The 23,760-nt window shown below is 36.7% G+C and overlaps 3 protein-coding genes across 5 annotated transcripts; 1 reads left to right on the top strand and 2 right to left on the bottom strand.

Moving 5' to 3' along the window:
- Positions 1-4,263: 4,263 nt before the first annotated feature.
- Positions 4,264-9,187, bottom strand: LOC125209306 (RNA-binding (RRM/RBD/RNP motifs) family protein). Of its 3 annotated transcripts, none has more exons than XM_048108904.2 (10): positions 8,790-9,171; positions 8,160-8,222; positions 6,638-6,722; positions 6,501-6,569; positions 5,870-5,945; positions 5,642-5,690; positions 5,219-5,301; positions 5,058-5,127; positions 4,799-4,884; positions 4,264-4,694 (listed from the first exon to the last, which is right to left on the bottom strand). In XM_048108904.2, exons 1-10 carry the CDS (start codon positions 9,063-9,065, stop codon positions 4,646-4,648), a joined length of 906 nt encoding a protein of 301 aa, XP_047964861.1. In that variant the 5' UTR covers positions 9,066-9,171; the 3' UTR covers positions 4,264-4,645. The 3 variants fall into 3 exon arrangements, with proteins under 3 accessions (XP_047964861.1, XP_047964863.1, XP_088923110.1); XM_048108906.2 differs by having other exon boundaries at positions 5,870-5,942; positions 8,790-9,169; XM_089066984.1 differs by lacking the exon at positions 4,264-4,694 and having other exon boundaries at positions 4,701-4,884; positions 8,790-9,187.
- Positions 9,188-18,220: 9,033 nt separating this feature from the next.
- On the top strand, positions 18,221-19,479 carry IRX15-L (IRREGULAR XYLEM protein (DUF579)). The gene has a single exon (XM_048114058.2). It carries the CDS (start codon positions 18,426-18,428, stop codon positions 19,341-19,343), a length of 918 nt encoding a protein of 305 aa, XP_047970015.1. The 5' UTR covers positions 18,221-18,425; the 3' UTR covers positions 19,344-19,479.
- A 47-nt stretch (positions 19,480-19,526) lies between these two features.
- Positions 19,527-22,774, bottom strand: LOC125213485 (FMN-linked oxidoreductases superfamily protein). The gene is made up of 3 exons (XM_089068527.1): positions 22,234-22,774; positions 22,035-22,137; positions 19,527-20,509 (listed from the first exon to the last, which is right to left on the bottom strand). Exons 1-3 carry the CDS (start codon positions 22,682-22,684, stop codon positions 19,777-19,779), a joined length of 1,287 nt encoding a protein of 428 aa, XP_088924653.1. The 5' UTR covers positions 22,685-22,774; the 3' UTR covers positions 19,527-19,776.
- Positions 22,775-23,760: the final 986 nt, after the last annotated feature.

Raw genomic sequence — 23,760 nt, 5'->3', positions numbered from 1 at the left:
TTAGAAGAAATATAGTAATTGGAAACAAAAGGAAATAAAAAAAGAAGAGTAGGTCGGTGGTCGGTGAAGCGGATAGATACCGTTGCGACTTGACTTTGGGAGCCTTCTTCAGAGCCACTCCAACAATTAACGATTTTTGTAAATTGACTGCCCTTTGCTTTTCAGCGTGTGCCTTTGTGGGCCATCCTCTGTCATCATTTTTATATTAACATTATTAATTATGCTACAGAGAATAAAACATAAATAATGAAAAAATAACAATCATTAAAAAATAAAATTAAAAATAAAAATAAAAATAAATAAATTAAGTGTGCAGATTTTGGTAAAAAGACTATAATAAGACGATCCAAAACATAATATGACTAATATGAAGATTTTTTGTTCATGGAAGGCGTATTATTTAGGATTCACTAATTGGGATATTTATTTATTCTATTTAGTTTTCCAATTTTTTATAAATAGATTATTAATTAGGTTTAACTGTTTCATAAATGGAGTAGATAATTTTTTAAAGCTTTAATTTTAGGTATAAATATCAATTAATTATAGTTATTTATATATATTATCATATCACATATTCTCCATATCTCATAAAAATAGACATATTTGTGATGATATGAGTTTAAATACACAATGAATAAAATAGGAGAGAGATAGAAAGATAAAGTTTATAGAGTATTATTAATAGAGGGTGGGTCCAGCTCGTTAGAGAGAAAATAAAACACAAAATATAAGTGAAGATAAAGTTTATAGAGTATTATTAATAGAGGGCGGGTCCAGCTCGTTAGAGAGAAAATAAAACACAAAATATAAGTGAATTAGTTTTATCTGATCAAAATGGAGAGAAATGCCTATTTTTATGGAATAGATTGAATAATACTGTAAAATACTAATATTACATTTTAATAATGGGACATGAATGAGATACAACCGAACCGCTCTTTTAAACTAGAGATGAATCATTATAAAGAGAATGAGATTCCTATAAAAAAATAGTTCATTTGGCTTTATTTAAGAAAACAAATACTACCAGATTTAAAAATCAAAATAGCATTCTTCAACTAAAATTTTATCTTCTGATCTAAACATTAGAAATTTTTTCCGACAAGTCAATTATATGGCTAAATAGCACACTTGTAGTATTAAAGTCTTTGAACACGTTTGTAACATTATGGCAAAACACCTAATTCTACCTATTCAAGCTTTTAGGGATCAAATCATATAATATTAAGGTGTAGAACTTTGGCGTGTTCATAACTAAATCTTACTCCTACTCATTATAGTAGTATATAATATTCTCTTTATATTTCAATAAAAGTAAAATACCAAATTAAAAAGGTACGTCGAAGCTAGAATGCAAGAAACATTTATATATTGTAAATATTCAATCCAAGTTGTTGGTTTACCTACAATATTAAAGCATTGCATTTGATGTTTGTGAGTTTGAATTGAGCAACTGGTAATTAATTGATTAATTTGGTATTGATTATATCAATTATTTTTTACATTTACTCTTTTAAAATTGATTATTTATTTATTTCTCTTCTAAATTTGGATTTTTTCAAAGTATATCGGGAATAGTTTCTAGTAAGTTGACTGTTTAGTTGTTTTGTCACTCTCATTGAATCGACGTTTTCGTATTTGTGGGAAGATTCTTTTTTAAGGTAAAACTGAAAATGGGAGTTGATTTCTTAATTTGTATGTTAATTTACTTTGAAAACTTCGTCAATTCTTTTCTCTATTTGACACCAAAAGTACTTTTAGTTATGTGTAAAATATTGTATGCAAATTTTATGTTAATTGTGATGGTTCACAATGAACCGATCATTAAATCTAACATCAAATTTGACATGGACCTATTATCTCCTTTGTCCACCCACCAATTTATTTCATGAATAATTTTTGTCGGTATGTATCAAAATTCATAAAATTAAAGAGAACTCAAAACTAAATTCTTGTGATGTTTGTGAAGTAAGATTTTATCGCTGCAAATATTAAATTATAGAAAAAGGAAAACAAGAGATCCAATAGGAAAGGGAAACAAAATAAATAAGTATTTTTCTATAGTAACATGCTTTTGTTATTTATTTATTTATTTATTTTAAATTTCTAAATAGTTTTGATATTTCGGTGGTGCTTGGACAGGTCTTTAAATTGAAGCAACTTTAGTTGAAACAAAAGAAGCAACTATTTTGAGCATCTTAAATAACGATGCACTATTCACTTGCTTTCTCTCATAGCAAAAGGAACTCAATTAATACAATCATAATGTAGTCGTTGCTAAGTGGGTGTTCAAGAACAAGAAGTACAAAAATGGCCAAACAATTCAAACAAGCCTTCTTGTGTTCGCATCATTAGTTTAGGGAATTATTGAAGCTAAAGATATATAGTATTATTGTAACACTTATTTGAATATATTATGGGACGGTTAGTTTGGTGGATGCAATAGATAAAGCTGATAAAATAGAGTAGAATTATAGTTTGTGTTTGAATTAATTTATTATGGTGTAGGATAAAATTGAATGATTATGACTAAAATTCCAAAAAATATGATAAAATTTTGACTTTTTACAATCATGCAGAAATGCGTAGAATTTTATATATTATAGATTGATCATTGAATGATGGTGAAATAGTTAATTCAACTTTCGGTGATAAACTAATAGTATGATTAGGTGTAGGTTGAGTTATCTATCACAACCTTTAGCATGCAAAATATACATTTGAATAAGTTATATATTACTCACATATCTGTGTGTAAATAATAGTCTAATGATAGTGTGGTTAATGGATGAGGCCAAAGATCTGAGTTTGAGTTCACTATAACCTTTTAAATTTGTGTAAAAAAAAGAAGAAATTAATTATCTACCTTGTCTTACAAGTCATATCACTCAAACAAAAGGCTTCCTATTACCACCGACCATATATGGTTTATGCGTCATATAGGGAGATGTGGATTCTCATTATAGATTTTATGGATGAGTATTTATTTTAGGGGGAACATCTTTTTAAGTCTATGAATTTGCCAAAGTATCATTTTAGTCCGTAAATTTTGAAAATATCATTTTAGGTTCATCAACTATGGGTTAATATCATTTGAGGTATTTTGAATTTTTTGGACGAAAATGTCCTTAAGACCTTCAAAGGTCATTTTGGACTGTGTCAGAGACATAGAATCCAACAATTTTTAACGGCAAATTTTTATATTTAAATTCAATTTAGATGTTAATTGATCTCCATTTTGAAATTCATCTCCGAATGACAATCCAAATTAATAGCTATCTAATTTCAAAACAAATAAACTAAATGGAATTCACACATCACCTATAGTGAGTTATTAAAATACAGTTAAGATTGAAAAAATAAAATAAAGTATCAAGTCCCAATTCACTATCATTAAATAATTATTCATTTAATAATAGAAAAACTAACACATATTTTTTACGATAAATTTTAATTATATTTAAATTCAATTTGGATGGTAAATGAATTAAATAGTAGTTAAAATATTCATGGACTCTAGGTCTTTGACGCAAGATGAGCAGCGAAAAAAATTATCCAAATTGCCCTTTAAGGCCTTAAGGGTATTTTCGTCCGGAAAAGGTTCAAAATACCTTAAATGATAATAACTTGTAGTTCACGAACCTAAAATGATATTTTCAAAATTCACGGATCTAAAATGATACTTCGGCAAAGTTCGTGGACCTAAAAAGATGTTTCCTCTTTATTTTAAAATTAATATATATAATATTGAAATTTAAATGAATATTTTTTTTTCATTTCTACAAGCCAGAAAGATTATACTGTATGAGAAAGTGGACCGAAAGTTTGGGAAGTTCGATCATCACATCTATAGACTATAATGATGATTACTACGACAGATTCAAATTAGATTACATATTTTTGAATTATATACTATTTGTAGCATTCTAAATTTATTAGGACAATACTATACAATCTGTAATATTTGGAATGCCTTTTCACATGGTACACTCCTCATCTAATTCAAAACTAAAATCACGTTACAGTTTCAAGTACTAATGTCGAAATCACATTATTAGAATTCTAGCATGAATTGACAATAATTTTTCTCCCCCGCAGATGCCGGAGAGAGATTCTATCAACAATTGTTAATAGTAAATGCCAAGACCGACAAAAACTCTGTAAATCTCACAACTGTGAAAATTAAATATTTTTCAGACATCCCATGTCTTTAGTAGCACCCACCAAGTAAAATACTAACACAAATATGAAACATGCATCTGCACTGTAACAATTTCTACTGTCTTCATCAATAATGTTATTCTCAAATCCAATGTGAAAAGTAGGTAATCAACCCAGATGGAACTATAATGGTCAATTATGTTGACACACAAGACCTCTCTAATAATCATAGGCATCTTGGAAATTTTTACATAGTAAGAATGTGTTAACTCTCCGCATAAGTCAAAGAGTTGTTGAAGAAAAGTAAGGCACAATCACATTTTTTTCTTCGCCCAAGTTCCATTAATTCGACGCATCTCTAGAAAGACATCCAACGACGTAGGCAACATTAGATACCCCCAACAAGGTTTGTTCAACGAAGCATCATGCTCGATGGGGTAGTTTGCCCAGTGAGGCTTTTACACGATTTTACTGCATCCCTTCACCTGGTGGACCTCTTACTACGCATTCCCATCCGAGATTTTGCATATCTAATATTCAGGTTAGGGGAACATGCCAAGAAATTTGTTCTGACATAACAATAAATACCAGTAAATGGAAACAGTTTACTGCTGTAACTAGCTTAAAAGGATACTCCAGCCGCATCCCTTCGCCAGACGTTGAGGAATAGAGAGCTGTGCCTTGTAGATGACTTAGAGCCTCGGTTGAAGAAGCAGTGTCCTGAGTATGCATAAGAGAATTGCCAAAAAAAAAATTAAGAGGAAAGGATCCGTAGATGAACCGTTGCTAGTAAACCCAACGATCATATGAGTGCATGTAAAACACTGGAAATAATGATAAAGCTTTTTTTTGGAAATAAACGGAGTTGTAGAATTTTCAAAATAACACCATACCTGAAAGTCAACAAATGCAACAGGTGCTCCATATGTACTTTGCATCTTCAGTTTTATAAATCCACGACATCTATGGAAAGCAGGTAGAAATGTCAAATATAAGAACATTTGCTGTGGTTCCATTATAGAGCATGAGCATCCAAAATGCACTTGATGTATACCTAGAAAACAGTTGTGTCAGCTCTTCCTCCGTGCAATGTGGACCTAGATTAGCTACAAAAAGCGTTGGACATGGGCTGCTGCTCTGAAAACGTTAGGAAATGCATTAGGCCACCTTAAAAACTAAACTAGACTGTGGCTCCTTACAAAAAAAAAACACAAAACGTAATGTATAGCCAACTTTCTTTTTCATAATAATTACAAAGTAGCGAAGTTCACTCTAATGTCATTTAAGACTATTTAGTCAGTCTTTAATCTTAAGAAAAATAATGTAGACAAAGGCGACAACCAGCAACATAAAAACATAACAAAATTGAGAATACGTAGAAGCAAATCAGCGATCAGACGAGGGAATAGTTATAAGTTCAAGAGAAGAGATCATTTCAAGAAAATGAATTCAGAAATACTTTAGTAGCAGACTTTACCGACTTCGAAGAAGCTCCACTCATGGACCCACCATCAACGTTACGCAGACTGGATCAAGAAAAAGCAGAATTAATAATCATAAGCCCACTCAGTTATGGCATGGTAAACTAAGTACTCTAACTCCAGGAAAAATGGGATAAGTTGCAAATGCTTCTACTTCGCCAAGGCGCATACTTAAACAATCACTTCCAAGTAGTATAAATGTGCATAAGAAGTGCGCATATGACCTTTGTGTGGAAGTATAACCAATCGTGTTGTAAGCAGAATTACCCATTCCAGGTGTGTGAATGCTGCCAAGACCTGCTAGTGCCCAAGGGTGCAAACACGTGTAACATGAGCTTTAAGAATAATGTGCCCTCCATGTGACTAGTTTCAAATGGGATCATTTTAAATTTTCACTCAAGCAGCAGAATATAGTAATATGGTAGACAAGATAAATGGAAGTAATAACAGATCAAAAGGACCTAGCGAACATATTTTGGGCTTGTTCATTCTTGAAGATTTGTAGTATTTGGTAGATAGATGGCTTAATGGATAGAATGCTGAATAATTGAATATATTTAAAATTCATAAACACGCCCTTTGTGCATTTTAAAAGTATTAAGGAGACAAATGGATAGACCATACCCAACTTCTTTAGGTGGGATACACATATCACTCATTTGACTCTAAAGTCAAAACCAAAACAATCAGGGGTTCTTGTTATCCATCAATTTAAAATCAAAGAAAGGTAAACATTAGACACTATTAGAATCTAGTAATCAATCCTTATCCACAAATGAGGCCTTCAGGGAAAGGAAGGTCCACAAAAAATGAAAGTGTATGCTTTACATAATCAAACTAGAGGTCATATCTTACCAGGATCATCACCCCTTGAACTAGCCACCGCTCCTTTCAATCTCTTTTCTGATCCTTGGTTCTCATCATCTATTCATGAGATTAGTTAGTTCAAGAAACAAGCATATGATAAACTATTGATTGAAGATATGATATACCTGCTCGTATGCGTTTTGACCGGGAATTAGATTTTGCTAGATCAATATACAGAGTAGAACCCTTTTCAAGGTCAAACACCATACCCTGACAAGGCAATTTAAACGCAAAGGGAAATAAGAGAGTGAATTCTTTTAAGGTCATCATTTAAATGTAATTCCTCATCAACATGTAGAATGCACAAGAGTCACAGACTTAAGGTATCTCAGATAAGAATTGTTTTACAACCTCAGGAGCAATTATGTATCCTAACAAGATTCATAGCGATCATTACTTTCCCCTTCTCCTGGAAGCAAATCCAGTCCTTAGATGCTTCGGATCCTTAATTTATTTGTGAATATCATTTATACATATTTCAACATAATGATCTTCTTGCCTCTCATGGAAGTTCATCAGCAGCTCATAAATCAGGTTATGCTACCATGCATTGCTCATACAAATTATGCATTCAACTACTCGTTTTAGACCAAATGACCTTCCTAATGAGGCATCCATTACAAGTTATAACAAAGCTTCTTTCTTTGAGACCTTCAGTGAAGTTTTAAGTTTGGGTAGGCTAATATAATCTAGCAGAATTAAGTCGGCTTACTAAGCATGATAAAAAAAAACATTCATGTGCACACTGGCAAGTAGCATCTGCTAATCCCTATTTGAGGGCTTTAAGCCAATTACAGAAATTGTTAATCATTGCCATATTATACATATGATTCATCTCTATGCACATGTACTAGTTTACTAGCAAAGAAGGAATGACCTCCAAATGGGGAACATCATTAGGGGGCAAAACATGTTGTAAGCTAGTTCCTTTTACCCCGATGTACACCTTTAAACATATTGGGTTATAAATGGTAGAATTTTCTAGAATATAAACTAAAATTTGATATCTCATATTATTCAGCAATAGAGAAAAGAGATGTGAGAATTATGATTGAAATAAAGAAAGATCTATAGCCAGTAAAACTATAGGTAGGATGGACAACAGGAAATAAACGGTTTCACTACCCAAATCCCTCAACTAAACAATTTATGGTCATTTTAAGTAATTTGAAAACATACTAATCCCTTTGGGTGTCTCTATAATCATATATTCAATTTTCAATAGTAACCATCTCAAAAGTTCCAAGCTTTGAATGACAGAAACAATATTTGAAGTTCATTTAATCATACACTCTTGATACAGTTACTTCAGATGTCAGATTGCTAGCTAATGCGGTTCCATATATTCCGAAACATCATAGAGCTTATTTGATGCTGGATGAAGTCAATATTCATATTAGTGTGGCACTAATAAGAGTCTAAGATACAACCCATTACAACCTCATAAGGCATGTATGCATTTATCTGTTTTCATCTTAACATAGAATTACAACCTATACACACATCAAATCATATATACCATTATCTGTACAAATACATAGGCAAAGCATGATTTAAGGGAAAAAAAGGAAAATTACTCAAGAAAATAGACATGATATTGAAAAAACTTCACAGTTAGAATTGGATGAACATGCTAGAATGTCTTACATTAAATGCATGCAAAGCCATCACTGCTGATTGTTGATCCACAAATGTTGCAAAAGCAAAAGGCTGGAAAACAAGAAATAAGTGTTAATATCAGTTTCAAAGAAACAAGTAGACTAAACCCTAAAATCTGAAATTATAAAGTTCGATTTACAGAATCAGACAATGTTTTCTTACACTTACTTTCTTCTGATACGCTTATTATAGTGACCAAGTAATCATTCTGTATTTCTGCTAAGGTAAAACTATCCAAAATTGGTGTACAAATTGCACAAATAATGCTAACAGAAACAGGTATCGAGCATTGTTCGAAGTCCTTTTATTCTTAACCAAACAACAAAAGAATCAGAACAAAAGATCAAAAGATAAAATTTCTATCTCAAGTACGAATATGCCGATTCACCATTTCGGCTCTTCCATACATTTCCTGACTCAATTCCTCCCCATCACCAAAAATCGGATAACAAAAAAACCTAAATCCCGGTATTAATTTGCACTAATCGAACTCGAGAAATTCAATTCATGAAAAAAAGCATTTCTATTTTTCGCAATTCCTTTGTTCGAACTATAACCTAAAACGAAGCAGCCAATTGAAGCTACGAGCTCATGATCTCGATCGGGAGCGCGGCGTACCTGATTATTAGATGAGGTAGGGGGTCGGAGATTAGAGGACTGGTATCCGGGGCATTCTCGGAAGAGATTGTAGAGTTCGCGCGGCTTGATGTCATCGGGGAGGCCGGCGACGAAGAGCGTGCGGACCTGGTCGTGCGACGAGTGTGGGTAAATTGGGGGAGCGTAGGCGACGATTTGGGGCTGGACGGCAGGGGAAGTTCCCGGAGGTGGAGGCGGAGGGGGCTGGTAGTAAGGGTGGTGGATTGGCGGAGCGTAATAAGCACTGAAATCGTCCATTGAAGCTATGCAACGCCCAACCAAAAAGGCACCTTTTTGCTCCAGCTAGAGTAGACTCCACAACACACAAAACCACTGCTATCGACAACTACAGTATAGCTTCTTTTCTAATATAAAATAACATAATTAATATCTTAAAATTAATAAATTATGAAAAGTGAGTTTAATAGAAATTCTAATTTTATTCAAATAAAATAAAAATGACATATTTCCCAAATCACCATTCATGTGCCCAAATTTCTACAATAGCATTGATATCATTCATTTGTGTAGGCGATTAACTTAAATTATTATACCAAAAACTATCTGAAAGATCTTGGACCCACCAAGCAAAATGAACTTTGTTTTCATATCATATAATCAATAGAAAAATAAAAACACCCTTTAAAAAATACTTACGGAGAAGAGTTTATATTTATGATTGAAGAGATCAAGAAAGATACATATGAAAGGGTAAAATGGTGTAGCAATACTTGAATAACTGAAGTAAAACACGTATACCTAACAGTTGAATAATGAAAATACGATCTTATGATACAACATTCGACATCAATCTAAATACAATACCCATAGTTTCACAAACAAGAAGTTTCTAATGTGTCATGCTTGTTCAGCACACATCCACTGCGGTACACGATACTCTTCTTTCTATCAATACAATTTCCAACAACAATGTTTACCTCAAAGCTAAAGAATTACCAGCAAGCACAAAGATATATTCAGACAAGAGGTGGGTAGAGTTCCGCCTGTTGTCGAACCCTTTTCTTGTATTCAACTAGATCCTGCAGGATTTATATAGTTCGTCACAAGTTTATCATGGAGCTTTTTCGTTCCCGGCTCTCTAAGGCTAAAAAGAATATGAATCCATGTTAAATGAAAATACACATGCACATAAATTATTTTCACCCACTGATATATATGAAGAGAGTGGCAAACTGATGTACACATGCAAAACATCAAGAATTATGTTCTTAATTTCTCATGGCCATATTACAACAAAGGGTCGAAATGATTTATACAATGATTGGTAAAGAAATTTGAGCAGCCGATTCAATGACACTAACAATTTCAGAATCACAAAGAATTTGTATTACCTGAATGAACATATGGTACCCCTCAGTTTGAGCTGGATCAGATGCATTAGGCTCTTTTAACAAATCTTGGATCCCAACCAAAAGTATCATTGGCCACAGAGATGTTATGATCAACTAATGAGTTTTTTTTTTCGCTATCTTGAAGGCCTATTTTTTTATATAATGCAATACTCCCTCCGTCCCAAGAAAGTTGATACAAAATTTTTGGGCACGAAGATTAAGAATTTATATTAAATAAATAGAAGAGATGAAAAAAGTAGGAAAAATAAGAGAGAGTAAAGTAAATAATGGAATAAAGTAAGAGTGATTAGATGTTTTGTCTTTTGTTAAAAAAGAAAATGACTCAACGTTGTTGGGACGGACTAAAAAGGAATACGACTCAACTTTCTTGGGACGGAGGGTGTATTACAATTTGTATTTATTCTATTTTTCTAGCCATTCCATGAACCTTTAGACTTCTTTGCAATTAATACCTTTTCAGATTGGGTGTGTTATTTATGCCTGTGCAGGCACTAGAAACAATATTTATTCTTCCCAAAGCTTCTTTGATTCAGCTATAGTCCTTAGTTCCGAAAGCTATCACTAATCCAAGATTTCCCCTTTCTAAAGCATGTCTACCTGAAATTAGATATTAGAGTTTGATATATCACTAATCCATAATTTCCCCTTTCTAAAGCTATCACTAATATATAATTAGCTATCGACTAAGGGTGTCTCCACCGTCGCCCTTCCCGTTCGCCCGTCGGCGACCGGCCGTCCGCCGTAGTGAGACGTCCGCCCACGCCCGTCCCGAGTGCCCCTGCGATGGGCTCGCCCCTCGCGTCGACGTCCGACCGGACGTCCACCACTGTGGCGAAGGTCGGACGTCCCGGTCGGACGTCCGATATTTTTAATTTAAAAAAAAAAAAAAAACTCTATAAATAGGGCTCCCTCAACTTCATTTCATTCACACCACTTGTGTTGACAAGTTTCTCTCTCTAAATCTACAAATTTCATTTCTACTACAATGGAGTACAATAGAAACTCCCCCACCACGAGCAGAGGAAACACACCCTCGATTCCCATCGGATCGGAGGGAAATTTTGCGGGGATGAATCCCCAGATGACGGGGACGGTGGGGATGGCGGGGATGGGCGGTATGCCGGCGATGACTCCCCAAATGTTCTACACTATGTACACTTGGATGAGTCAGATGGGTCAGATGATGCCAGGGGCGGCGGGTATGCCGGCAAATATGTCGGGGATGGGTGGGACGATGCCAGGGGCAGCGGGGATGGGCGGTATGCCGCCAAATATGGCGGGGGTGGGAGGGATGATGCCCGGGGCAGTGGGGATGGGCGGTATGCCGCCAAATATGTCGGTGGGTGGGTCGATGGAGAGGCGGAGCCCGAGGACGCCTAGGGAATCTGTGTATCGGCCATATATAGATTTGTTGGCCGATGATTCCCCTAGTACTGTTCCGGAGACTCAGTACGTCGACATCGAGACTTTCTCTTTTGAGGATCTGGGGCTATCACCGATCCGTGAGACTCCCGATGAGGTGGAGCCAGCTGCAAGGGGCAGGAGCAAAGGCAAGGCCAAGGCCAGAGGCGGGGGTAGGGGCAAGGGCAAGGGCAAAGTCCCGAGCTCTTCTTCGCACATGGGGGCAGAGGAGGAGGAGGGCGGGGATGAGACTGAGAGGAGAACGATCTGGTCCGTGTGGGAAAATGCCGCGCTTGCGAAGGCATGGATCGGTGTTGTAGAGGATCCCTATGTCGGGGTGAACCAGTATGTTGACCGAATGTGGCATCGCATTAGTGCCGCCTACCGCAACGTCAAACCGCCTAGGGCGAAGCCTCGCATACCCGAGCAATGCCGGAAACAGTGGCTTCGGTTGAGGCCTAAGCTCAGTCGTTTTGCGGCCCTCTACCAAAACAACATGCGCATGGTAACCAGCGGCATGTCTGAGGATGATGTGAAGAGACAAACCTTGGCCCAGTACCCCAACCGAGAGTTGAACATCAAAGAGTTTGACCAGTGGGAGGCCTTTCTCGTGGTCAAGGATTCGCAAAAGTTTGCGATTGGTGTCGAATCGGGCTGGAAGCGGACGAAGATCAACTCTTCCGGTGAGTACAGCAGCAGTGCTGGTTTGCACGAGCTCCCCGAAGCCGAGGAAGAGGCCCCGCTACCACGAACAGACTTTCGCCGTCGTCAGCGCCCGATGGGGCAACAGGCTGCGCAGTGGATGGCGAGGGGAAGTGGCAGCGGCAGGGGGTCCTACGAGCTCGAATCGGAGGCCCCAGGAGGCCCAGAGGACGGCGTCCTCGCCCGCGCGCAGCAAACGAAGACCCTGTTGCAGAGCACTATGAAGTGGTATAACACGCAGGATCCGGTGTTGAAAAGGCTGTGCAAGGAGGTGGTCGACCAATGTCGGCGCGATTTAAGGCTGCCACCCATTGATGATTATGGCGTCGAGATTGGGGGCGGGGACGTCGGAGGCGGCAGCGGCACGGGCGATGGGGACGAGGACGAGGAGGAAGAGTGAGAGCCGAGGGTATTATGTAATTTTATTTTTAAACTATGTTTTTTTTTTAAATTATGTAAATTTTTTTAATTATGTAATTTTTTTAATGTAATTTTTTTAATGAAGTTTTTGAATTTTCTCATATTTCGTTTCGACGTATTAATAATTCCGTAAATTTTTAGTCCGTAAATTGAATAATTGTGGGAAGGGCTAGTGGAAGTCCTAGTGGGAGGGGCTAGTGCAGTGGGAAGGGCTAGTGATGTAGCAGTGGAATGGGAAGGGCTAGTACTGACGTGGCAGACAGTTTTTATGGGAAGGGCTAGTGGAGGTCCTAGTGGGAGGGGCGCCACCGGAGACACCCTAAAGTGCATAGATTTTGTTGAGGCTCAAGTGCATAGATTGTGTAGAGGCTCTTTTTCAGAGAGGCCGAATACACTTCAGGTTATCAGAATTATAAATAGGGCAGAAACCATCAAGCCATTCTCCACAATATATCCAATTAGAATTACAAAATTTTCCTTTTTTCCGGAGGATCCAACATTGATTTTCACAATTTTAGAAGCTCTGCAGTATAGAAAATGAAAGCTTAAAGAATTTTTTAGATTCGTTTCTTTTTTGGTAAGGGAGAGATGATCGGTAGGCGATCTGGTAAGGTTTTTGAAGAAATCGCTTTGACGTCCTCTTTTTGTCCTTTTTTTGACGGTGGAGGCAGCTCGAAGGTAGAGAGAAAAAGGGTTTCGTCATTGAGGCGGCGAATAGGATTGAGACCGTCGTCGGCGACTGGCCTAAAGGTTTCAGCGTCGCCGATTTGTTTTTCAGTTGAATCGTTTTCGGCGTCCTCCTCCTCTCTTACTCCGTTTTCATCGGTCGGGGCGTGGAGAAGATAGAGGGAATTAGGGTTTCTTCGCTGAGGCAGCGATTAGTGTTGTTATTGTCGTTGGCAACCGGCCTCAAGGTGGAGGCATCGCCGATTTGTTGTTCCCTTGACCCGGTGTCGCCATCCACCGCCTTTCTTTCTTCATTTTTGCCGGTGGAACCATGGAGAAGTTAGAGAGAAATTAGGGATTCCTATATAGGTGGCGCATGAAATATCTCAACTAATGAGGGTTTTTTTAAAAAAATGCAGAATCACCAAACCTAAATCATATCAAAGCCTAAGTAATATTGAGCACCAAAGAATATATCTCAAAACCTAATAAACTGAAATCTATAACTAGCCAAAACTGTGCCACACCAAAATCGCAGGTTTCCTTCAATTCAGTAGTGTTTGACAAAAGAGTTCAACAACTTATCTTGCTAACCTCCTCATCAAAATTGATCACCAAAGAAGTGATCTTAGCAACAGAACCAACAATCCTCCCACAAACTCACCTCATTACAATCAACTATACGAGGTGCATACGAGTCGTGCATCTCGTAACAGAGATCAATTGTAGTCACTGTCGTGCCACTTGGGAGAACTTTAACCTCCTTTTGAAAGACGAGCGTAGTGCCCGGAACAGTTCTGCTAACACATTGAACAGCATAACGCGTACGTGCATAACGCGGACCTGAAAGGACTTGTTCATCACCCTTTTATCTCAACTAATGAGTTGATAAAAGATGTGTTGCTCGATGTAGACTTATTACTAAATAACTATTATAGCACCAAAAAACTATTGCTTGGCATGTGATTACTTGTTGAAAAGTTGGATCGTTGTCCAAATAATTGTATGATTTTTGGCGGGATTATAGCGAATTTTGCGAGACTTCACGCTTTAAGGAACAAAATGTACAATCTAAAACCCACAAAAACATACAAGTGACAATGATAAAAAAAAATGTATTACTTTCCTCTAACCCCTCGATTGCAAAGATTGTATGCATATAAAAATCACAGCAGAAGATATGGGTTGGCATACTTCATCAATAGATGACAGAGTGACGCAACATTTTGCAGACTCCCTAGCGTGGAAGCACATATACAATATTTTTCTGAATTTTGCATCAAAAAGACGTGCGACTTGGTCTTTCAATGGATGGTTTTCAACCATTTGGACAATCAGGACGACAATGCTCCTCGTGGCCGGTTATTTTAACGCCCTACAATTTTTCTCCTTGGTTGTGTATGAAAGAGCAATTCATGTTCCTCACAATGTTAATTTCTAGTCCACGCAATCCTAAAGAGAAGTTGGATGTCTTTCTTCAACCATTGGTAGAAAAAATGAATCAATTGTGGAAAGTGGGTGTGTCTACCTATGACATTTCATTGAAGCATAATTTTCAAATACAAGCAAAGTTGATGTGGATAATAAATGATTTTCCAGCATATTCTATGTTGTCTAGATGGAGTACTGCCTGAAAATTGGCTTGTCCTCACTCTATGAAAAATGCTGCATGTTGAAAACAATGTGTTTGATAATATATTCAACACAATGCTTAATATCTAAGGGAGAACTAAAGATACAACTAAGTTGAGAGAAGAATTGAATCAATATTGTTCAAAACATGCATTAAAGTGCAATGAGAAAATAAGAAAGTTTTAAAAAGCTTCATACACCCTTGACAATCATAAAAAAGAATGTTTTATGTGAATGAGTGAAATGTGTCTAATTTGGGTAGATGTGTGGACTCGAGTAAACTAAAGATGTTTGGAATGAAAAGTCATGATTATCATATATTCATGCAACGCTTACTACAATACTTGTTTGTGAGCTTTTTCCACAAAATGTTTGGACGACAATTGCAGATTCAAGTATGTTTTTCAAGAACTTGACATCTCTAGCAGTTAGAAAGATGATATGTGTAGGTTCAGTGATAGTATTCAAATAATTTTGAAGTCACCGGTGGATGTTGTCTTAAATTCACCGACGATGGATTTCCGTCGGTAATATTACTGAAAAATCAGATTTACCGACGGATTACCGAAGAAATATTTTAGTTGGTAAATTTCTTCTCGGTAATATTTACCGACAAAAAATATTTCATCGGTAACTTTTTTCGACGACATCACCGACGAAAATCCACTATCAGTAAATTTAAGACAACATGCGCCAGTGAATCGGTAATGTGAGAAAGAGGATGGGAGAAAGTGGGTAAAGTAAGAGAGAGAGAGAGGGGGAGGGAGAAAAAGTGAATAAAGTATGAGAGATGACAAAAAGTTTGTAAAATATAAGAGATGAGAAAAAGTGGGTAAATTATGAGAAAGATGATAAAAAGAAAGTGGGTAAACTATGAGAGTGAAACTTTTCATTTTTAAAAATGAGATTATTTTTTGTGGACATTCAAAAATGGCAAAATATGACTACTTTACGTGAACGGAGGAAGTATCTTTTCGCTTAAGTGTCGGAGAATAGAGTTAATATTTAAGCAACTTGTAAAACATGTTTTTTAAGTATACCACACAATAATATCATCTTTACGTCTCGATAAAAAAAGGCAAACAGTTCACCAAAAAGAGTTTTATAATCAGAAACGCTTTCAAAGTATGTGCATTTGGGGACTAATATAGTACTACTTCATTTTGTCATTTTGAGGTGTCCGACGATTAACTACACATTTACCTTTTTCACTTTTAGTAAGTGAGCCACATATTTACATTTTATTATAAAATTAATATATTAAAATGAGACTCATATTCCACCAACTGTTTTTTGTGCTTCTTTTCTTTATAAAATCAAACAATTTTTAAAAACTCGTGCCGAGCCAAAATATCTCTTTAATTTTATTGATCACCCTGATAAAAGAAAGTTGCACTCTCTATTTATAAAAATATGGTCTTAATTTATTTTTTTTGGACATTAAAACTTTTTTTATGAGTATAAAATGCTCAAACCAAAGAAGGTGTTCAACAAAGGATAAATACAACAAAAGACAAAACAAAATATAGCGAACTCTACCACACCAGAGCCTATCATACTGCAAGAACAAAGACACAGCAAACCAAAAATATAAACAAAAACCAAGCTAATTTAAAATAAAATAATCGCGCAAAAACTACAACCAAACAAAAGAGAACCAAGAAACATGCCGATGGCATAATCTTAAAGTGCATATCATCTTCACATTCTATCCACTCCTTACCATCTTCTTATGTCACTAAATTTATCAATCATCTCAATTGAAAAAGAAAAAGAGAAAAAGGAGAGCATCTTTCTCTAATCCATGCTCCTGAATGTCACAATAGCCGAATTTTTTTTCCAAATCCTAATTAAGTTCAAATTTTCTACTTGAGATATCATCTCCTGTATTTCTTTAAATACGTGTGTCACACCCACCAAAAAATTTTGTTGACACATGAAGTATATAACTAAAAGTTACTGCTCCACTATTTAACTTCGTATTTATAATTTTCTAAACTTTTATGTAAAATCAAATACGCTCTAAAACTTTTTTATTTAAACAGCGATAATTATATTTTTAGCCCTTTTGGAGTATTAATTTTTTTTATCAAAATTGTTTTTACGGAATCCATATAACCAGAGATTGTTCATTTGTTTGTAACGTAATTATTACCAGATTTATTATTGACGTGATTGCTTAAATAATATTTTATGTCAACTAATCGGATTTGAGACATTTACCAAACTAAATAGCAAACCTTTGTTTTTTCAAACTATCCTCAGCCACTTTGATTTTATTTAACGATCATACAATAATTCATTCCGCCAACAAAATGAGGGTGTTGATTTGTCTCCTTCATTCATTAATTCCTTAATATTTCTGCTTAAGAGTGCCTACTTTTAGATTCCTTTTTGTTGGTGATAAGTTTTAATTCTATTCAAGAAAGACAAAGTACTACAAAAATTGTTGAGTTTACAATTTGGTCATGGGGTAGGAAGGGGTATGAAAATCATATGGGTTTTTATATAAATAAAAATTAATTGTTCCAAAACGACTAGATATAATTCGAAAAGAAGACGTTTGGTCATTTATTATACTATATAGATTGTATGGTTTTTATATTAATAAAAATTAATTGTTCCAAAACAACTAGATATAATTCAAAAAGCAGACGTTTAGTCATTTATTATATATAGATTGTATGCTGTACCTCGAAATTTATTTTATATTTTATTAATACATACATAGATAGTAAGTGCCATAAATAGTAGGAGTAATTATATATAACTACAAAAAATCCATATTGCAAAATGAATATTTATGTTAGATAATTGGATGCGCATATGGGGTCATAGGGTGTATCTGAGTTATTTATTATTCTATATAACTAAAAAAATATTCATCTATTAGAAAATGTATATGTATCTTAGAACCCATACAATGAAACAAATCACCGAAAATGAAATATCAATGTGTTTCCACATTTTAATAATTTTGCACTTGCAAATGTAATTAAAATATGGGGTTGCTTTAAAAAATGAAAATGGGATGAACAAGGAAAAACGACATTTGGCTTGTAATTAGTTAAGGAGTCATTGCACCCGTATTCCACACTCCTTTGCCACTCCCCCCCACCTTCTCCCATCCATCCAACCACCCCCCAAACCATTTTTGTATTTGACTTATATATTACTCTCTACACCTTCATTAGTAGGTCGATATTAGATAAGCTTTAAAAAATTCCACACCCAATCAAATTGAAAATGTGCACCAAAAAGGTCTCAATCAATTAAAAAGAACGATTTTCACAATCGTATATTGGTGGAAATCGCAACGTCGTCTTCATTGTTAGCCGGCGTTTAACATCTTTAAAGATCAAACCTTCATTGAAATTCTCAGAAAATTCAAGAGGGCCTCTGAGATTATTAGTTGAAAAAAAAGATGAAGAACAATTTGAGCAATAGCACAAGGCTCATCCTTCTCCACCCTTACATTCAAAAGCAAGGGAGCTCCAACCGTCTATGGCTTCTTGCTCTAGTCTCCTTCCTCACTCTAGCATTCCTCGCCACGCTCATCTACACGCGTGAGTCGATCACGACCACCTCCACCGTCGCGGCTGTGGTGGCCGCGGCCAACCCCCGGCTCTCGGCCTCCGTGTCGAGGGCCTTGATCCACTACGCCTCCAACTCCAACAACTCCGACCACATGACCTACACCGACATGAAGCAGATCTCCGACGCCCTCCGCCAGTGCTCCCAGCCGTGCAACCTGCTCGTGTTCGGCCTCACGCCGGAGAGCCTCCTCTGGCGGGCCCTCAACCACAACGGGAGGACCGTCTTCATCGACGAGAACCGCTACTACGCCGCCTACGTCGAGGAGAAGTACCCAGAGATCGAAGCCTACGACGTGCAGTACGCCACGAAGCTGAGCGAGATGAAGGAGCTGATTGCGGCCGTGAAGGAGCAGGTAAGGAACGAGTGCAGGCCGGTGCAGAATCTCCTCTTCTCCGAGTGCAAGCTAGGCCTCAATGACCTCCCCAACCAGCTCTACGAGGTCGAGTGGGATGTGATACTCGTGGATGGGCCCCGGGGATACTGGCCGGAGGCGCCAGGGAGGATGGCGGCCATCTTCACGGCAGCGGTGCTCGCCCGGAGCAAGAGGGGATCCAACCCTAAGACGCATGTGTTCGTGCACGATTTCAACATGAAGGTAGACCGAGTCACGAGCGACGAGTTCCTCTGCCGAGAAAATTTGGTGAAATCAACGGATACAATGGGCCACTTCGTGCTCGACAGAATGGATAGCAACGCTGTGCAATTCTGCCGGAACACCCATTCGCCGCCATCCAACTCCTCGTGATCCGGTTTGCTACACCCTCTGTGTTTTTCCTGTAATAATCACTAGGGGATAATTTAATTGATTTTCGCATTTTTTGTCCCTTTTGATATCTGTATTCTGTACTTTTCTGTCAAATTCAAGAAATCTTTCCTCTGTATACCATTCAAAAGAGAAGCCTATTCTTCTAGTGTTCTAAAAGCAAAATTTCCAAGAACTAACAGTATAATTACCCTTGCATAGCAAGCAGAGATACAAATATAGTTCATATAAAGGTACAATTGGAAGGTCCATTCCCCATCAGTGGCGACAAAATTCGAGGATTACAACAAGTGAAGCGACACAAACCATCTACAAATTCGTGTGTCGTAAGAATTGAAGTATAGAGCTCTCATTAGTAACTTACCTTGCAATGCTGCTAAACAAATCTTGAGGTGGTCAGGATCTAGAGTCGTGCTTAAGTTTGAGCAACAGATGTGTTGTTGCGATTATAATCCGTGACAAAAAGTGGTATTCTGGCATTAAGCTCTCTAAGTCGGTCGACTATACCATACAGAAATTCGAACGTCAGCTTGGATTGTTTGTTGAGATCCTCTCTTACATGTGGATGAATTCGGAACCAGTCTCCCAGTAACTTGTGAACGTGAGATCGGATCATCCTCCATGGCACCGGATGCTTCTCACAGAAGTTTAAATACTCCACCAACAGCTGAGCTTGGTCGAGTTCCCCAGCTTTGCATATTTCTTCATGACCCGAGACCCATTCCGAAGTTCGATAACCAGCAAACAGAGCAGGATTCTCAAGCAGAGGCTCGGCCGAAAGGACCCCTTCTACTCCGGTCTCTTCCATGCATTGCCACGCATCTTCTATATGCCGTATATTACCATTGGCAAGGACAGGAATTCTCACTGCTTCTCTAACAGCCTTGATTGCTTTCCAGTCTGCTCGAAACTTCTTCCCATCTTTTTCATCTCTAGTTCTTCCATGTACTGCTAAAAGAGCACATCCTGCCTCCTCCAACATCTTTGCGTAGTTAATCGTGTCTTGCAAATCGGGGAAGATCCGAATTTTGCATGAGACGGGAACATTAAGGCCATTAGCTAATTTTTCCACCAGCGACTTCACAAGAGGAAGATTGTCCATCAGGAAAGCTCCATAATATCCTCGTTTAGCAATACGCTGGGGACACCTAAACAAAAAACAAAAGGAAAATAAGTTTTTTTATTCAAATACAAGTGCCAATAACCTGTTTGAATGCACAACGACAACTAGAATCATAAGGATAAAGTCGAGAATGCTGGCAGAGAGTAATTTAAATAAAAAAAATTCTTTTTCTCTTCTATGTATAGCTTGAAATATTGTTCAGGTCGAATTTAAGATTAGAAGGTTTTATCAATGTGTGATAAATTTTGGATTTTAATGTTATAGAATACTTTACTTCACCTTTAGAGTAACATATTGGTAATGGTATTCAAACTATAAATTTTGTTAAAAAGAAATCAAATAAGTTCCTTTGTTGAACCACTCAAAAACTGAACATATGAAGGATGTTAGACAGAATAATATAAACAAAAAAGGAGAATACTTTGCCCAAGCATTTCCATCTCTTACAAGTCAGGTGCCATTTCGTGAGGCCGAGTCCACGAAAAGGGCACACCCTAGAGAGATCTTTCTTAAGTAATTGGGTCTATTTGTATTTTGGGTTGTTTTCTTGTTTGTTACAATTCAAACTTGAATTGGACATTAAAATTAAAACCTTTATTCACATTTTAAGTAATTAGGATTTCTAGAAATCAGGAAACAATAGGAGAGCCTTATAAGTCGCTTGTGATACTTAAAGTTTTAGATGATATTGTGTTTCTAAAGGAAACTGAGGAGGCCCATCCTTTTAAATCTACCAAGAGAAAGAATGTCTCCTCCATACATACACCAAGGCTGTGCCTAGCGAGAAAAGGAGTGAAAAGGATTTCCTTTTGTAATAACTCATAAGTGGACTAGTAATCCTCTAGTACTTCAAGATGAAGTTTGAAGAAGCTACATAGTGTAAGTTACAATGAAGTTGATGAGGAGGGTGAACATGACTTGATCGACCTTAAGTGGAACACGGTACTATAATGGGTTAACTGCGATGAACTATACAGTGATTCCTAGTCAAAGCATGACGATAAAAAACATAATAACCACAACAGATTCCTTAGTATGGTGCGATTGCAACATCAAAGCAATTTTCAGTCACCTTAAGCCGAGTGACACCTCTCTTTTCAGGTCATATATGTGATCTCCAGGATAATAACAGAATACACTTGTTAAGGCATATCGGTTGTAACTTGTAATTGTAATATAATTCATGGTTGTGCCATGTGTGTTACGTCCTAAATGTTGAGTGACTAACCGGGATTGAAAAACAGTTTGTGGGATCTTTTATACTCCACACACTAACAGGTCAAGTATATTATAGAACTATCAACAAAATACACAAGTATAAATATATAAATAAAAATATATATGCATATAAAAACATACTACTATTATACTTTTAAATATACTTCTAATCATAATTTGATATCTCAACTAAATGCTTTCATTTATAACTATTAACAACACCTAATTCTAGAATTTAAACCTTCCTAAACAACACCAAAACACAGCCAAATGGTTTTCAATTAACTCTTCCAACAAGAGAAATGAACAAGGCATGAAATTTAAACAATTACCCAAAATTAATGTCAACGTAGTCGCAGTAAGCCTCAACTTTCTGCGCTGCCTCAAGCAGAAGATCCGGATCATTAGCGCAGAATTGCACAAACAATGGCCTATCTTCCTGTCAATTCCGAAAAAAATCCATTAAAACAAACGCTATCAATAAACTAATCAAACACAAAATCAAATCCAGATCCAGTTCAATACCGAGACATGCCTTACAAGTGCTGAACTCTTGTGAACGATATTTCTCATTTTCAGAGAAAATTCGAGAATGGAGCATAGGCGTGTAGGCAGCTTGGGCGCCGTACTTCCGGCAGAGAAGCCGGAACGGCAGCTCGGAGTTGTCGACCATGGGGGCGACGATGAGTTTTGGCCGGCCCAGCCTGTTCCAGTGAGCCCAGGCCCGCTCGATGCGGGCCTCTCCAGTCAGGTGCCCAATAGGCCGGTCCAAAGCAGTGGCGAGCGGCGCGGAAGGCGGAGGAGTGGTAATTGCGGAGGAGCAGAGGGCATCGTCGTTGGTGTCGTGGCCGTTAGTCGGCGGAGACGCTGAAGAGAGGTTTAGGGTTTGTGTAGCCATGAAAGGGTTAAGAAGGGTATTAGACAGTTTCTGGTTGGGTTTGGGCGTGAATAGAGAAGCACAGAGATTTCGCCTAAATCTCATTGGCGAGAGGCGGCGGCGGTGGAGGATTGAGCCATGGTCGAGTGGGTTGCCTGAGGAGGAGGTGTGGTGATCCTTTATTTGGGACAAATTAGTAATTAGGGTTTTAGAATTTTAATTCAATAATGAATGTCAAACAATAGATTGAAGAAATAGTGAAAAAATTTAGTCAATTTACCATGTAAGTATATCAAACAAAGATTTTATTCAACTCAAATTCTTTTAATTTTAGAGAAAAAAGAGTCATTTTTTTTTAAAAATAATTATATAAATTTATAATTACTCCATTAATTATTTAGTACTAATATATTCGATTTATAATTTCATTTTTTTTATTTGTCGTTGCAGTTAGCATCCTCGTTGGCTACTTCGAGAGTCACAAACTAGATTACAATCTGGCGATAGATGAGTTCATGTTGATGTCAAGCGCCTCAAATTTAATCGCTAATCCATGTCATTCGTGGCTTTCGTCGCCTTCATCATCCATTCACTCACACTCGATCAAAACCTCTGCAATAGTGATTCAATTTGAACATTCCATTATAGTATTAATTTTTCTCTCTATGCATATAATTATTACTCCTATTTTTTAGTAAAAAACCCGGTAAAGTCCGATAATAAGAATAAAATCAATGACTATACATATTTTTAGTTGGGTCCACTTCTATTCCTTATAACACCATAATCCAAAACTAAGACTAAATCTACATTCTTGGATTTTGAAATGAGTAGATAGAATAAAGCTCACAAATTTCAACAAATAGTAGACAATATATCAACAAAATGGTAATATCGTATTATGCTATCAATTTTCGTGGTTTTTTTTTTATATCAAGATAGTGTATTACACATATCAACAATATGACATGAGGTGATCAACACAATTACAAGAAAATATCAACACAGTTTTATTGATATTTTACATACACTATATTGAAATTTCTTTTTGCATTTGTTGATAAAATCTGCTTATCAACGAGTACGAAAAATTGAAATATAAATTATCAAATTTCATCACCCGAAATCGACGGAACATATGCAATTGAGATCTCGTTTGAATCCTTATAAAATTATCTTTA

This window comes from Salvia hispanica, chromosome 3, assembly GCF_029641045.1.
Source record: "Salvia hispanica isolate PSC_SH4W2 chromosome 3, Shi_PSC_v1, whole genome shotgun sequence".
Lineage (NCBI taxonomy): Eukaryota > Viridiplantae > Streptophyta > Magnoliopsida > Lamiales > Lamiaceae > Salvia > Salvia hispanica.
Note: the sequence above shows the minus strand (reverse complement) of the source record. Positions and strands in the feature narration are given on the sequence as shown.